General features: G+C 40.3%; 1 protein-coding gene across 4 annotated transcripts in view; it reads right to left on the bottom strand.

The window, feature by feature from the left end:
- The window catches only part of LOC137273150 (breast cancer anti-estrogen resistance protein 3 homolog), a 125085-nt gene that overhangs the window by 17752 nt on the left and 89651 nt on the right, over positions 1-17682 (bottom strand). For all 4 annotated transcript variants that reach the window (XM_067805623.1, XM_067805624.1, XM_067805625.1 and 1 more), the window contains exon 3: positions 7790-7901. In XM_067805623.1, the coding sequence (XP_067661724.1) occupies positions 7790-7901 (112 nt within the window). The remainder of the gene's footprint in view (positions 1-7789; positions 7902-17682) is intronic.

Genomic DNA, 17682 nt, shown 5'->3' with positions numbered 1-17682 from the left:
TCCTACAATTGGGAAGACTGTGAAGTATTCCCGAGCACAAGGCTACGGCACAACAGCGCAACACACACACCCTCACCTTATCAGGAGGGAACAGAGTGGACCTGGCTCTCTAGATCACTCCAACAATGTTATTATTAGAAAATGCATAAAGGGTAAGCAAATTTATTAACTGACAATAATGTTTTGCTAAGTGCAACACTGTATTATCAAAGCATAGTAGGCTATTGTGGAGTTGCCACAATGTCTGATTAAAGTGCCACAATGTATATGGTGTGGCCTTTGTGTCTGGGAATAGTACAAAGGCAAGATCAAGCAAATAGGTTTATATGTGAATTGAGTAGGGGAACTGAGAGGGGTTACTGAAGGTATGCCCCAAGGGTGGAATCAGAGGGGCATTGTACCAATCGACTTGGCTGTATCTTGGCAAGTATATCACTGTTTGTAATACTATGAAACTGCACAGGAATTGTGCTATAGGATAAGAATATATTTACAACTTCACTTGATCAAAAAGTGAGTGAGTGAGTGAGTGAGTTAGTTCAGTTTTACGCCACACTCAGCAATATTCCAGCTATATGGCGGCGGTCTGTAAATAATCGAGTCTGGACCAGACAATCCAGTGATCAACAACATGAGCATCAATCTGCGCAATTGGGAACCGATGACATGTGTCAACCAAGTCAGCAAGCCTGACCACCCGATCCCGTTAGTCGCCTCTTACGACAAGCTGAGTCGCCTTTTATGGCAAGCATGGGTTGCTGAAGGCCTATTCTACCCCGGGACCTTCACGGGTCGATCAAAAAGTGAAATTATAAATTGAAAAGTATTTTAGTGGAAAATGAACATAGGGCAAAATAATCATTTTTAAGTTCATCTTGAAAAAAATATTATTGCTTCAGTGTACCTAGATCTATGGGAGGTAATTTAATTTTTTCCAAAACAATTTTGTCTAAAGTATGTAGTTGGTGAATTGAAGGAATAAAGGATTAGTACAGAGGTGAACAGCATATTCACTGTTGTATCTTGTAAATCAGATCAGTACTGAGGGAAAAAGCATCTGTCTCTGTCTCAGTATACTAGTTTGTCACCAGCAAACACGATTACTTGGAATTGTGGGGAAATAAATACATCTGTGTTAGACATGTTAACAGATTCATGAAACACCTGAGTAAACCTGGATTACTGTCACACCGACATGTTTGTTGTTAAAGAACGCTGGGATATACAAGCGAACCAATAGTTTAAAGTTCAGCTCAAGAGTGTATCCTTGCCTAATGGATGTTCCCCTCTGAATGAACTAACAGGTGGGGCTTCTGGCCAACTGATCACACCGTCCCAATAGAACATGTCCTGGTGTGGGCAGAGTCAGTCTACAAAAAATAGTGTGTGTGTTTGAGAGTGTACGTGCAAACGCGATGTGTGTGTGCCCATCCAAACATGCATGCAGAAAATGGTTCCACCCTGAATACAAATACTGAGGACATTCTGGTGACCTATTCAACAAAATATGTTGGGGGATTTTGAGACCTGTTCTGCTGATGTGAAAAATCATTCAGAAGTTTCTATTCAACATCTAGCATACAACAATACTGTTGGTTCTGAAATTCTGCATGTTGGACTGGGGGTATCCCTAAACTGTGGTTGGAATCCAACCTGAATACACGCTTCTATTCTACTCAAAACTAAGGATGTAATCTGACTGTGAATCCCAATGTGGGGAACACACAGGGTACTGAGGATCTACTCTGACTGTGAATCCCAATGTGGGGAACACACAGGGTACTGAGGATCTACTCTGACTGTGAATCCCAATGTGGGGAACACACAGGGTACTGAGGATCTACTCTGACTGTGAATCTTGATGTGGGATGCAGACTACGTACCAAGGATCTCCTCTGAACTTGAATCCCGATGTGGGACACACACTGAGTACATCCTGACCAAGTTAGGATGACTGAGCATTAACTCGAGACTGGGCACCTTTAACCATGTACACATCACCTGTTTCTTTGGCTGTAGATATCTACAGGCTTAGATTGTCAGCATGGAGGGGTTCAGTGCTGGACCAGGTACAGTAATTAGACTAGAAGTGAGGCCAGTGGAAGTCTGGCAGTAGCAATAGTTTATACTGCCAGATTGTCTGTTACAATCAGTAATTCCCTGCTTGCACAACTACCACTGCCAGCACAGTTTCTCTCCATTTTGTTTATAAAGTAAATTAGACAAAAAGGTCAGTCTGGTAGAGAAAGTTATCAGGTAGCAGACTCCTCCTCCCCTGTCCTCCATGTGTGGGGGAAGGCTCTGTATCATGCTGATGAAATACTGTAAACATGTAGAGATAAAGAGCTCCCCTACTTCAACATGCTCCTGAAAACTTACATATGGTCTACCTCTGGCACATGCTGATTCACTGCATGTGTCTGCCAAGTCAGTTGATTTGGGTGATTTTTATTACATCTTTCATTAAAATATTTATTTTAAAGAGCTATTTAAAAACTCCAGAGAAAAAGACCACTAATTACTCCTCACTATTTCTTTTTCAAGTTTTGGCTGGAGTATGGGTGAGAAATAACATTTCTCGTTCCATAATTGGATGGGTGTGAACAGTGTGACACAGGGTTGTTTGGTGCAAGAGTAGGAGGACCAACTGCTCCTGTGTTATACAGATTGGTAGAGCACCTGGTGTGGGGGTTCACAAGGGGCAAAAGACTACATGTTGAGTTTCACAAGTGGAGAGACCACCTGGTGTTGGGTTTCAAAAGTGGAGAGACCACCTAGTGTTGGGTTTCACAAGTGGTAAGACCATCTGGTGTTGGGTTTCACAAGTGGAGAGACGACCTGGTGTTGGGTTTCACAAGGGGAGAGACCACCTGGTGTTAAGTTTCACAAGTGGAGAGACCACCTGGTGTTGTGTTTCACCAGTGGATAGACCACCTGGTGTTGGGTTTCACAAGTGGAGAGACCACCTAGTGTTGGGTTTCACAAGTGGAAAGACCATCTGGTGTTGGGTTTCACATCTGGGAGAACATGTGGTGTTGAGTTTCACAACTGGGGAGGCCAAAAGGGTCCTGATTTCATGTCTATGTAGATCATAGTTTCACAACAAGAAGGAACACCTAGTGTTGGGTTTACAATAGGTTGAACACATGCTCCTGGGTTCCTGCAGGGCAGGTGCTGCTGAAGGTAGATCATCGGGTGCAGTAACACCAGGTGCTCTCGTGGTGAGGATTAAAACCCAGTGCTACAACAGTGAGGCATAACACCAGGTGCTTCTACAGAAAGGTAGAATTCCATTAGAATTGGGTGAGATATAACACCAGGTGCCCCAGCAGTGAGGTATGACACCAGGTGCCCCAACAGTGAAGTATGACACCAGAAGCGTCTACAGCCCAGTAGAATGTCATCAGATGAGTGACTAGGTGCTTCCACAATGAAGTATGATGCTATTGTGGAATGTGCATCCAAAGGCCTTATTCCCCACTGATGTTTTGACTGGAATGCTTACAGTAGAGCTGCTTAAGATGTCTTATATGTCTGCCAGCATGTGAGCAGGCCTGCCTTCAACTGCCAGGAACTACCCCCTACCCAGACTGGCCTCTAGGAACCTGCTGCCAGTAAAATGTCCAATCTTGAGGAACAAAATCAGGAACTAATTTGTGTCATGCATTTACTTTAATGCAGCACGTTTGTAGCTTCCTTTTAAAATGAACATGTGCCAAGCTCAGTGCTGGTCTTAATGGGGAAAATTACGATTCACTGGACACTTTTTGTTTCAGTGTTTCAATTAAAAGTAATTAGCTGACATGTTGTTCGGTATAAAGCACACTGAAGGAGAGCATGTTCCCAGGTAACAGGCTTGTATGTAGAGATCAGCAGCATTAAGCTGGTGCTCAGCTCTGGGGAAAAGTCTACATAGCTAACAACAAGTATATGCAATCCCTGGGGACTTACTGACCTTGACCTCTATGACCCTTCCTTCCTTACTGTGTCTGGTGCAAAGTCAGAGTGACAATTACAAAGTTATATTGAGCAAGATCTGAACTTTGTTTCTAAGCAAGTTCTTTTTTTTTGTTTGTCGTTTAATGTTGGAAGGATGTAGTTGAGTCTGGATCACACAATCAAGTGACTGACATCATTGACATAATTCACACAGCTGCGGCACGATTGGATTGACCAAACCTTATGCCAAGTATTGGATGCCCAGTCTACCGAGACAAATACCAGCCCTTCCAAGAAAACTTTCCCACCTTGCAGAAAAATGCAGAAAAGTTCACATCGGAAACGGAAATGGCAACATAGTCATACTACCTTGCTGCTGAAACAATATCAATGGCAGTAAAAGACTTTCACCTCTACTGTGCAAGTGCATTACGATTGACACTTCTTTTATGCCTTGCATAGAAAATGTATTGAACATGTTGAAATAATTGCTGTCAATCGTATGAATGGAAAGTAAACTAGACAAGTGGGCACAAAGGCATCATGATGATAACTGCCAAATAACACAACAGAAACGCCTTAAAATGGGAATGTAACTTTGGTCCCAACTGGAAATGTCAACATGAGGTTGAAACATCTTCCATGTGTACATGAGCAAAACTGAACATGCAGGCCCTTCATTTTTTTAATTCAGTTTTAGTGATTTAAAGTTGCCATTTTTACTGTTTCAGTAGTGAGGTATTATGCTCATGTTGCTATTACCATGACTCATGCGTACTTTTCTGTGTTTTTCTGCACTGCGGGGAAAGTTTTCTTCGGCAGGCCCAAATACCCTGAACCCTATCCCTTCCACAGCATCACAGAGAAAGTCACCTTCTCCATCATGGTGACAGCAACTTCCAACTGAAAAATTTGCTCGACAGAGTAATTTGATCATGTTAGTATCAGCTATGTATCATGAAACTGGACAACAAGGCCATGAGAGAAAATGTTTCAAGTGCAGTCAACAATTCAAAGCAATGGATGACATTCCAGTGTTGTAATGACAGATGCCATAGCCAAGCCAGAACAGAGTGTTGATCTAAGTGTAGTTTGAACATATGACTATAGTTTGTTTTCAATGCAGTCAATGATTCAGTGCAATTACTTTTCCACATCTACAATGACAGCTGCTACAGTTCAACTTCTGCTCAGTGATGCTTTAAACATTTCTCCACATCATGACAATATTTTTACTCTCACATTTTATGAAAATATGTTAAATCATTTAATAAATATTTTAATTCTCATGCTGTTTCCAGGTCCTGATCTACAGTCAGTCAAGATCAGTGAGTTCATGTTTTCCGACAGTTAAATTGTGTCACTTTAAGAAAACTGCTTAGATATTTTGACAGATGTACAGCTTCTTGTTCCAACAGAAAAAAACCCCAGAATCATAAACATGATTTCACCATTAACTAATGAGGAAAAACAATAATCAAACATTTGTTCATTTTCATCAGCCTCATCGATGAAGATGGAAACTGGATATGTGATACGTTGAGTTCACATTCCTCCCCAGATGTTTTGTGGTTGTTATGGCTCCTTGATGAAAGAATGTTCTGGACTGAATAATGGACTCCAGCTGTGATTAGTCATTCATGAGAGGCCATCGTTAGTGTATTATAATAAATCCCAGTGGTTTGGTCTCCAAGGCCTTGGGTGGAAAGTGCATGTGATATGCTTGTGCAAGCAAGGAGAGAGTGTGTTACATTGAACCCTCAGGTATGTTAGGTGATAGCAGACTCTTCAAGTCAGTGCATTATCGCATCCCTTACAAGCCTGCTTCCCCTGCTTGTGTAATGGAAATCAATCTTACTAGGTGAAGTAGTGTTTGTTCGTGTGAAATATATGGTTTTGAATGTGGGCTCATGGTTCCTGTATTTCAGACCATTGGTGAAGGTGCAAGTAGTAATCTCTTGTGTCACTTACACAAGAGTGCGTGAGTATGATTTTACACCATGTTTGCAATATTTCATGGCAGCGTTATCATGTCAGGGGACACCAGAAATGAGATTCACACATTGTACCCATGTGGGGAATCGAACCTGGGTCTTCAGTGTGACAAGCAAACACTTTCACCTCTAGGCTACCCCATGCCCCCACTTGATGAAGTTGCTCACGACCAGGAAACATGAAGACTGGACTGATAGTCAGGTCACATGATAGATAGTTAGTAGGGTGGGTCACATGACAGTATGGTGGTCACATGACAGTATGGTGGTCACATGACAGTATAAGTTTCATGACGGTATGGTATGTCACATGACGGTATGGTATGTCACATGTCAATATGATGTGTGACACAACAGTATGGTAGGTCACATGACAGTATGGTGGTCACATGACAGTATGGTGGTCACATGAGAGTATAAGTTTCATGATGGTATGGTATGTCACATGACGGTATGGTATGTCACATGTCAATATGATGTGTGACACAACAGTATGGTAGGTCACATGACAGTATGGTGGTCACATGACAGTATGGTGGTCACATGAGAGTATAAGTTTCATGACGGTATGGTATGTCACATGTCGGTATGGTATGTCACATGTCAATATGATGTGTGACACAACAGTATGGTAGGTCACATGACAGTATAATGAGTCACATGACAGTGTAGTAGATGACATGACAGTAAAGTGGGCGACATGTCAGTATGGTGCATCATGTGAGACTATGTCAAGTGAGTCCCCTGCTCCCACCCCAGTTAGCATCTTATGGAATCACACAGTTGTCCCTGCTGTGGAACTGATGCACACAAAGTACTTCACAGCTGCTGGTAGAGACCAATGAGGAGCACAACAGTTTCAAGTGCTACATAATCTCCAGCAATTTGATTGGCTTCAGAGAAAAAAACATTGTGTTCACTTCTTTTGAATAAAAAAATAAGTCCTCTTCAGAAACTTTGGTGGCTGGTTTTTCAATTCATAATTCACATAACCCCTAAATGTGAAGCCTTAATGTGGCTATGACTGTCCTAACATTTGCCCACCTATTTCTCTAGAATGTCAAGACAATGTATTAATATTCTGAAATCACCCTCATTGCTGCATTTTGAGTTCCATGTATGACACATCAAGACACAACAATGGCTGTTGTTCAGCTGCACACCTGGGAGACTCTCACCATGCACAAACACTAACCACACACCCACCCAAATCACAAACCCTGCCACACAAACCCACCTCCACATCACACACAGCCATCACCACATGTCACTCATCTACCCCTACATCACACATAGACACACCCTACATCAAACCCATCCACCCCTACAACACGCACATCCACCCCCACATCACATACCCAGCCCTGACCCACAAAGACACCCTGTCCATCAGACACACATTCCTGAGAACTGCAATATGACTTTAACACCCTGGCTAAGGAGATGAAGTGAAATGAGGCTTAACGTCCTGGTTTGCTGATGAGGCTGTGCCAGCCAGTAATAGCTCAGTGGGATATCTCCTCTCTCTTTAAGGGGTTCAAAAAAGGGGGATGCACACTACCAAACATGTAGTAAACAGAACACATGTGAGGGACTAAAGCATGTCAATATGTAAGGTGTCTGCAAAAATGTATTTAGCATTCCTATCAGCATCTAAACCCACCGGAACAAGAACTTGTTCTTCCCATGTCACCTCTACAGTACACAACGCTTGTTACATGAGAACCTATATCTAATATATATATTCACTTCAGAAAGGATTTAATGTCAAAAAAATCCAATAAAAGCTAAAACAACAACAAAATCACAAAAAATCACAAAAAGTAAACAATACATAACAATGTGTTCCAACCAACCTTTCTGGTACTTGTCCCGTAGGATTCGCAGACTGGAGACAAGTTTGGCTCGATGAGCACTGTTCTTGATGCCAAGGTCTCGGATCTCAGCCTCCTGTATGTATAGCAGTTCCTGGAAGCAGGGAGGGACAGATGGTTAGTGCTGTTGGGTAATGAGGTAATGAAGGCTGGTTGCAGTTCTAGGCTCACCAATCAAACATCAATGTAAGTGCAAAGACAGGTTAATGACAGGATTATCATGTCATTACATTATCCTGCTACATCATAAGGAAATATGATTATCATTTATTACAAATATGGTAGTGTAAGGCAGGATTTATTATTAACTGTATGATATCAGGGAATATAATTCATATGAAATGTCATTTATTGTTACCAAATACAAGCTAAATAGTAGGATTCAGATGTTAGGAAAATTCCTCACTCCAGGGAAAAGTAATACAACTCATCTCACAGTCATACTATTGAAAAAGTGATGTGTAAGAGTTTTATCACTTTTCACTGGAGTTTTTCTCTAAGCTTTCATTGATCATGATGAAACTAATAGCCTGCAGGTATATTTTCCTAATATCTGAATCCTAAAATATCGCTTGTACTGGTAATAATTGATAATGACTTAAGCTGAGTTATTATTCCATGATAATAAACTTAAAGACAAATTATACTTACATTGAACTTTGGAAATAATGACATGTTTAGTCATTGCAATAATCATTGAGATTATCAGCAATCTGACTCCTTCACTGTCATAGACATTTGCACATAGGCTCTCTACATGACCAGATCAAAGTCCTAGGATGACTGTATACTCCTTCATAAAGATAGAGATCTACTTGTCACATGGTTTCTGATTCACACAACAAATGCACAACCAAAACAATATCTGTAACTCAGTTTAATGTTGTTCTTCTATTTCTTTATAATTCCTTACAGAACCAGTTCAGTGTTGAACCACTTTCAGCTTGCTAGAAGCACTGAAAGGGAATGCTGATTTCAGTTTGTTGTTAATTAAAACCTAGGATAGGTTAAACACTGTTGTAAATTATGTCATGAACTTCAGAAATAATTTCAAATACACAAAACACATATAGTTTTGTATTACTGAGCTCAATTAAGCTCTCACTTAATTTAGCGATTCTTATATAGGTAAATTACAGGTGTCAAATGGTGACAGCACACCTGTTTTCAAGAACATCATCACTGTAAAGTCGCAGGTTTATAAGAAAGTGATACTTTCACCATGAGTTATAAGGAGTGTAAGATAGTTTGTACTACTGTGACCAGTAACACTGCTAAACATCCACTTTGTATCTTACCTTTTATTTATATGCTTGAACAAAACGTGCCTTTGTTGCTGTTATGTTTCCCTACAGCTGTATCAGAGGTGAATATCTACAAGGATCTAAGACAACACGGAACTGACTGTTTCCTACCACACCGTCACAGGAAGCAGTTCAGTAGTGTCTTCCTGTGTGTCACCATGGCGTGACCTTAACACAGAGAAGCAACATCACAATACCACATCCTTCAACATCGACCCTTACATCAAAATGAGGTTCCAGAACGAAATAGGACATGTCCTAATCTCCTCTGATATGTATGACATTTTGTCTCAGCATGACCTGTCATATGAGAGGAGTGTGGATGTATTGAAGGAAGGGTCACTGATGTTGATACAACACTAGAACAATGAACCAGCAATCATCACATGCACTTCCTGTACTGGCAGTAAGTTTCAACACTATGTAGTCTCGTGTCTGCTGGCGATACTCTGCTGTGCCTGTCGGTGATGTAGTTCCTGTTGGCGCTATGCCGATCCTGCATCACGTCAACCACAGTATGGGAGTCATAAAAACTCCATGAAGACTCACTTTGTTCCACATCAAGCTCATAACAGCCATAAAATGTGATAGTTTCAAGGTTCTTGATAATTACTGTCAGGAGGAGTGTCACTAATAATCTTACAAACAATAACAACCACACAGTGATTCCACTTACAGAGAAAGCCTCAGGCTCCACATGAGTCTGTTGAAACAGAACATTACCGTGTGTAGTACAAATAGTATTCTCAGCTCCATAAGGAGTATCTTTATGAGGGAAATTTTGGTCTTGTCAGTAAGATGTTTCTTCACAAATAAATTTCAGACAAATACTTTTCATCACTCGTAAAAATGTCATACATTCTGCAGACTTGTATACAATAAGTGTAGGGGCAGATCAGCCTGTTTTTCTTGTTCACAAATTAACTAGGTCCCAGATTGAACCTGTACCTTGGTGCCCAAGCAGTCAATAAAGATAATAAAGATAATAAAGATTAACATGTTCAAATCCGCTAACAGTGTTAGAACCTACACCAAAACATCACTCTCATAGCAATAGAGAAACTGTTCATCCATATATTGTCATCCTTCCTTAATGCCCAAACTTTTAAATGCCTCTCAGAGAGGTTATGTTCAAATCCCTTCCAATGACCTTTAATACTGCATGTGAAAAATCATCATTGGTAGGTGGAATGAAAAAGCACAATAAAACAAAGATTGTCAAAACATTAATCAGAATGCGTAGGTTTGGGAGCTACGATAGTTACTTGTTGTTTGTGTGTGTGGTTGTTTATGGGATATCACTGATGTACCACAGAAAGTGAGGGAGACGATGTCCTCGTGTCTAATGTCGCGGACGTACCACAGAATGTGAGGGAGATGATATCCTTGCGTCTAATATCATATGGACAGGACACAGTAGGATTACTGTTAAGGCCATTCCAACATAGGCACTTCACTGTTTGCAACTACTAGTACTGCAGTCCTACATTCCAGTCATTCCATGGGTGATGACTGCATGTGACCTCTTTCCAGTTACAAGTGGGGGCACATCACCAGCTGCCAGTATGTGGACAGTGACAAGTAAGGTATACATCTCTAGCTGCCAGTATGTGGACAGTGACAAGTAAGGGGTACATCTCTAGCTGCCAGTATGTGGACAGTGACAAATAAGGGGTACATCTCTAGCTGCCAGTATGTGGACAGTGACAAGTCAGGGGTACATCACCAGGTGCCAGTATGTGGACAGTGACAAGTAAGGGGTACATCTCTAGCTGCCAGTATGTGGACAGTGACAAGTCAGGGGTACATCTCTAGCTGCCAGTATGTGGACAGTGACAAGTAAGGAGTACATCTCTAGATGCCAGTATGTGGACAATGTCCAGTGAGGAGTATTACCCGCTACGTGTGTATCATCACAGCATGCTTCTGTTTCTTGATGACTTCATGTCCCAACTATTCACAAAGAAAACCATCAGAAGGGAATTCCTGTGAGTACATGCAGGTCTCCTTCAGATGTCCCTGTGAGCATTGGGAACAATGGGGTTCAAGAACAATGTCACAACAGGAATCTGTGGTTAGAAAATACCACAGATTTGCGTAGCAGTCAGTTGCCAGGACGTGCAGGAGCGTGTGAGTCACCGAGGGGTGAGGGTCCAGGCTGGAGGCGAGAAAGTGGGTGTGTGCGTGTATGTGTGCATGTGCAGGTTGGAGTAGTCAGAGTGCAGAATGAGGGAGAAGGATGTGTGCATGAGGTGAGGTGAAATTTCGCTCATATGAGAATGTGCATGCATGTGTATGTGTGGATGCTTGTATATGCATTAGGTGTTATAGTTCTAGCTCACTGAGATACAATGATACAGTTAAGCTAAAATACCCTACTCAGACATGTCATACTGACTGCGAGCTAACTAGCTCTTGTTGTACCCATTTGTCTGGTTTATTGACACCTATATGATATTATGCAATGCACAACTTCAATCACTGAACCCCATGCAAGTGGAAATTAACACCTAAACCATAAACAAAGGGCCAACTAAGCGTATCGGCAAATGAACCAGTGACAAATGAAAAGGCTTTGTTACATTTGAGTGCACACCCACCGGCTCTGACTGAGTTTGGTATTGTGGCTCTTTCGTTTTTAGAGAGGTAAACTCATGTACAAAATATTGCACTTTTGATTTGCAATTATATGCTTATAATTCTGTTTATTTGTATTTTCTTAATCAACAATGCATTTTATATGTCAGGAATAAGTGATAACCATATTTTAATTATTTTTGAGTTGCATGTGACCTTTAACATCTATGACCTTTGGTATGACACAATATGTACATGAGAACCCAGGGATAACTGCTGGTACAGACTAGGGTATGAGAAATTGAGGTAGGCTTGGTGAGCCTCTGTTCTAGGAGAAGAAGAACAGGTAGAGCTGGGTAGAACAGGTAAGGCCGGGTAGGACAAGTTTGGCGGACTAGAACAGATACGGTGGGGTAGAAAAGGTAGGGAAGGGGGTGTAAGGATTGACTATCTTTAACAAACACTTATGCATTATCCCATCTTAGATATGAAATATTGAATTTAACACTTCAGAAATGTCTCCAAATATTGTGTACATTAGGAAGCCATCCAAATGTGTTTTGTCATGTTAATGCGAAATGCCACAGTCAAGGCACTCAAGCTATATCACTAGAGCCTGTAGTCAGTCAAGTAAGGAAAGATAATCCACTGGTCAATATCATGAGCAGCAATCAACACCACTGAGATGTGAGGACACAAATCAACTAATCCAGCAAGCATGACCACCCGATCCTCTTGAGGCCTTTATGAACAAGAGCTACTTAGAATGTAACCTGGAATCCATATCTAGGATAGGTAGCTTGCCAACTACATCTCTACCGAAAACAACACAGCCTTGAACCATAAACCTCTTATGGAAACATACATTTGTAATATATCAAAACCTCTTACAAAATTATATATTTGTAATATATCAAAACCTCTTACAAAATTATACATTTGTAATATATCAAAACCTCTTACAAAATTATACATTTGTAATATATCAAAACCTCTTACAAAATTATACATTTGTAATATATCAAAACCTCTTACAAAATTATACATTTGTAATATATCAAAACCTCTTACAAAATTATACATTTGTAATATATCAAAACCTCTTACAAAATTATACATTTGTAATATATCAAAACCTCTTACAAAATTATACATTTGTAATATATCAACTATAAAGAAAAGTATGATACCTTTGAATAGCAACTTCTTTATAATACAATGTATTATGATGTGACGTTTTGGTATAGATTCTTATATAGTTGTCAAGCAGGAAAGATCATCCATCCCTTCTTTTTAAAAAAATCATGCATTTGTAATACATTTACTCTTTTAAGAAATTATACATTTATAATATGTGAACTCTTTTAAGAAATTATTCATTTGTAACACATTAACTCCTCTGAAGAAATGATACAGTACATCAAGTTTTCTAGTACCTCTAAGTTTGAAGGCATGTACCACACTTGATCAGCATTACATATATTGAGTTGAATGTACCACCTACTTGAGGCCAGGCCAGTGCTCTATCAGTATATAGGCTACTGGGGCAATATCAATGACATCTGCCAGACTCCTTAATAAACACATCTACCAGTGCCTTCCTTCCACAGTTCACCAGGGCCTGACACACATGAGGGTGATTAAATATTTAATAGTTTACACAGCATGGAGATCAACTTCCGCTCTCTTACAGGAAACCAACACTTCCAGGACAGTTCCTTGCAATTTGGAAAATTCATTTGAATCAAAGCCAGTCGTCATTGACTTGAAAACTTTACTTAATTACACTCATGCATGTTATGTGTGCCTGCAACTTTTCATTTTTTTCACCAAGGCAGACATTCTGTCTACTATTTAAGAGATAGCTACAGAATATACAAAACAGATTCTTAAAAAACTTGAGACTGACAAAAAAATTGAATATTCTGTTTATTTTGTCATTCTTTCTCCTGTGCTGTCAAGGAAATCCTCAAGAAATATTTAATCAACACAAACAGAGATAATACACAATGCTGTCAACCAGGGTGAGAAGGAAGTATGAACTGAATCACAAATGGCTGGGAAGCCTGGTTAGATTTGGAGTGTTGCAGTACCATAAATTCTCAAATATCCGCCCTTCCTGTTTCCATACGTCAGTATTGGTCAATCCAGTACCATACCAAGTACTGGTCAACAGAAGACTTCAGTACTTGTCACTCCAGTACCAAACCAAGTACTGGTCAACAGAAGACTTCAGTACTTGTCACTCCAGTACCAAACCAAGTACTGGTCAACAGAAGACTTCAGTACTTGTCACTCCAGTACCAAACCAAGTACTGGTCAACAGAAGACTTCAGAACTAGTCAATCCAGTACCAAACCAAGTACTGATCAACAGAAGACTTCAGTACTTGTCAATCCAGTATGATACCAAGCACTGGTCAACAGATGACCCTAGGACTTATTAATCCCATATCATAATAAATGGAATCATAACCATTTTTCAAAGTTTTAAGGTAATATCTTTTCATAATGAGATCAATACATAAGTGAACAGTAGCCTACATACGCTAACAATAAGGGACATTTGTTTCATCACCCTAAGTGTCCCCAGAACAGCACTACTCCATAGGTAGCCCCAGCTCCATGACAGGTGTTGGTTGTGAGATCAAGACGTAGAGCTGTGCTGAAACAACACAATGCTATGAAATAAGTATCTTATCACTTATCATGTCTTAGACCCCTGATACTTTCTTCCAGCTCCACAACAATCCCCACCCCAGCCCAACCCAACCCACCTCACTTCACCCCACCCCACCCCAACCCACCTCACTTCACCCCTATCACTGCTCACAAAACCAGGTGTCATGAAGCATTTGAATCATCTGAAGCATTCATAAAATCACACTAGTTTGAGGCCAAGAGTCAAATTATCACAGACAAGAGGGATATTTAGGAGTGTAAGATATCATTCAAAATTTGAAACATTTTTTTAACAAGAAGATCCTGTACCTAAAACAAGCTGCACCTGTCCCTCTACTCCTTCAACATGTACGTGGCAGCCCCTGCTGTAGGCAGGTATACAAGCCCTGTTTATGGCAGTGTTTATACAACGCTGACATCTACATGTGAAATGCAGGAGACCGATAACCCAGTAATTTGTTTTCACAACATCATCTGCAGGTTCCAGAGAGACAAGTTTACACAAGGAGAGATTAACATCTCTCTTACTTCCATCACTAGCCGCCAGGTAATCCAACACCAGTGTTTGGCATCTAATCCCTGATCAATGTGAATGTTGCATTACTTCTTTTATCAAATGATTTTCTTACATGTTTTCAAGGAAAATGAGGCTAATAATTCATACTGTTTATTCAATGTGCTTCTTGTGGTTGTACGAAGGCTGCAGTCTGCGATCCTGTCTGGGATGGAAGCACTTATTTATCCTCCTGACTTACATGACTCATCATCACCACCATCCTGAGTGAACAGTCACTTAACATGACCACCTGGGGTCATCAACATGATCAGAACTTCTGACATAGGTTCTAAGAGATGAAACTATCAGAACTATTTTAAAATTCATGTTGATTTATGTGACAAAATTTTAATACCTAACTCCTAATACCTATGACCTGGTTTAAAATTGATCCTCCTCAGTAACCCATGCTTGTCGTAAGTGGTGACTAATGGGATCGGGTGGTCAGGCTTGCTGACTTCACTGACAAATGTCAGTGTATCCCAGCTGCGTAGACCAATGCTCATGCTGCTGATCACTGGAATGTCTGATCCAGACTCAGTTATTTACAGACTGCTGCCATATGACTGGAATATTGCTGGCAGTGTTACACAAGTAAATAAACACCAACCAAACAAACATCTATTTATCAATAGGTTTGTGGAGAGAGCCTGTATCTTACTGATAACAGAAAAGTATATATCCTTGCACTGAATCTCATACAATGTCAAAACACCTCTGAATGATAGAAGGTATGACCATAAGAAAACTACCGCTTTCCTCAACTATGCCTGTGACTGGCACTTGTTTAAAGTCACATACATAACCATGACTTTACTTCTATAAGTGCCTTGGCATGTGTTAGACTTTAGCAAGTTTCTCAGGAAATAATCAAGCTTAAATAATAATAATCATAAGCTATATGAGTAATAACAAGTTGTCGTTAAATGACTTATCTAGACTTGACAATTATAATGAATACACTATCACTGAGTACAGTCTTGGAGCAGGGCATGAACTTGTAGAGGATGCATTGACTTCAGGTGACCGAGCCACTGAGAATGTGTTCAATGCCTTCTGTACATACCCCCCAGACAAAATGGTGACACTGATGCTCACTAAGATCAACAACAACAACCATAGCAGTTGGGACTTCTCAGCTCTCAAGCAATATGTTTTTGCACATTTGTCATGAAATTTTCACAAATGCTGTTAAATCCCCCACTCCCTCCCGTTCTCTGCCACCCCCCACCCACTGCAGCTATTCTCATCTGCTAATCTGGTCCTGAAATTGAAGGGTTGCTGATCTGTGGTCGCAGCACACCACGTTGTCATTCTCCATCCTGCAGTAATAATTACATATGTTATGGATCAAGCAAACCGCTTAAGTTGTGTTGAGTTGTGCCAGAGGGACATTTTTTGGTCTTGTCATAAAGATACAATCAAGAAGTTAACGGATATGTTCTTGTAGAGTGATATACATTCTGAACACTCAGCATGCAGCTCAAACACCCCTACTGCTCGCTGTATACAACACACAACAGATAAATAAACAACATTGCCAAAACATGAATATATGAACAGCTGCCATTTGCCACAATGGGGAGACTATGATGGGATGGAGAATACCAGGTGATGAACAGGGCTGACAAGGATGGAGGGAAGGGGGCAGAACGAATGACAGTTGTAAATGTGACTTTTATGAGTTATGTGGAACAGCCCACATATAATGGATGTTATCACAAAGCTGCCAAGATCCATCTGGTAACCATCAAACACTAAACCAACTGTAATAAGGAACATTAAGACATCAGATGCAGGCACTGTAGCTTACCAATGTAAGGTTGAAAAGATCAGAATTGATTATGAGTTCTGTGTCAGTGAGCTATGGTGTTTGAGGCAGCAATATTAGAATCACATACTGCCGATATGCTGGCTGTCAATAGGTTGACACTCCTAAGATTTGATAAGACATAGTGCTCTTCAGTAGTATCTAGAACTATTCACTGAAAAAACCCAGCAAATCTTCATAAAATTGTTCCAACTTATTGTGCAGCAATACTCACAACACATCTACTCAGAATTGTTCAGACCTATCATTCAGCAATGTCCAAAGTACATCTAAACATACTTGTTCAAACCAAAACTCCCACAGCACATCTAAACATACTTGTTCAAACTAATATCCACACAACACATCTAAATGTACTTGTTCAAACTAATACCTGCACAACACATCTAAACATACTTGTTAAAAAAATTACCCACACAGCACATCTAAACATACTTGTTCAAACTAATACCCACACAGCACATCTAAACATACTTGTTCAAACTAATACCCACACAGCACATCTAAACATACTAGTTCAAACTAATACCCACATAGCACATCTACACATACATGTTCAAACTAATACCCACACAGCAAATTTAAACATACTTGTTCAAACCAATACTTACACTTCACATCTAAACATACTTGTTCAAACCAATACCCACACACATACTTGTTCAAACCAATACCCACACACATACTTGTTCAAACCAATACCAACACAGCTAATCTACTTAGTATTCTGGGACATGTGATGAAGCTACCCTGCCAATCTCTCTCCATCCTCTCTACACCCATGTTCGTTATACCTATTGGATATACCTACCGTCATGCCTCCTGGTCATACCTACCGTCATGCCTCCTGGTTATACCAACTGTCATGCCTCCTGGTTGTACCTACCGTCATGCCTCCTGGTTATACCAACCGTCATGCCTCCTGG

Source organism: Haliotis asinina, chromosome 2 (genome assembly GCF_037392515.1).
Source record: "Haliotis asinina isolate JCU_RB_2024 chromosome 2, JCU_Hal_asi_v2, whole genome shotgun sequence".
NCBI lineage: Eukaryota > Metazoa > Mollusca > Gastropoda > Lepetellida > Haliotidae > Haliotis > Haliotis asinina.
This window is presented reverse-complemented; position numbering and strand designations above follow the sequence as displayed.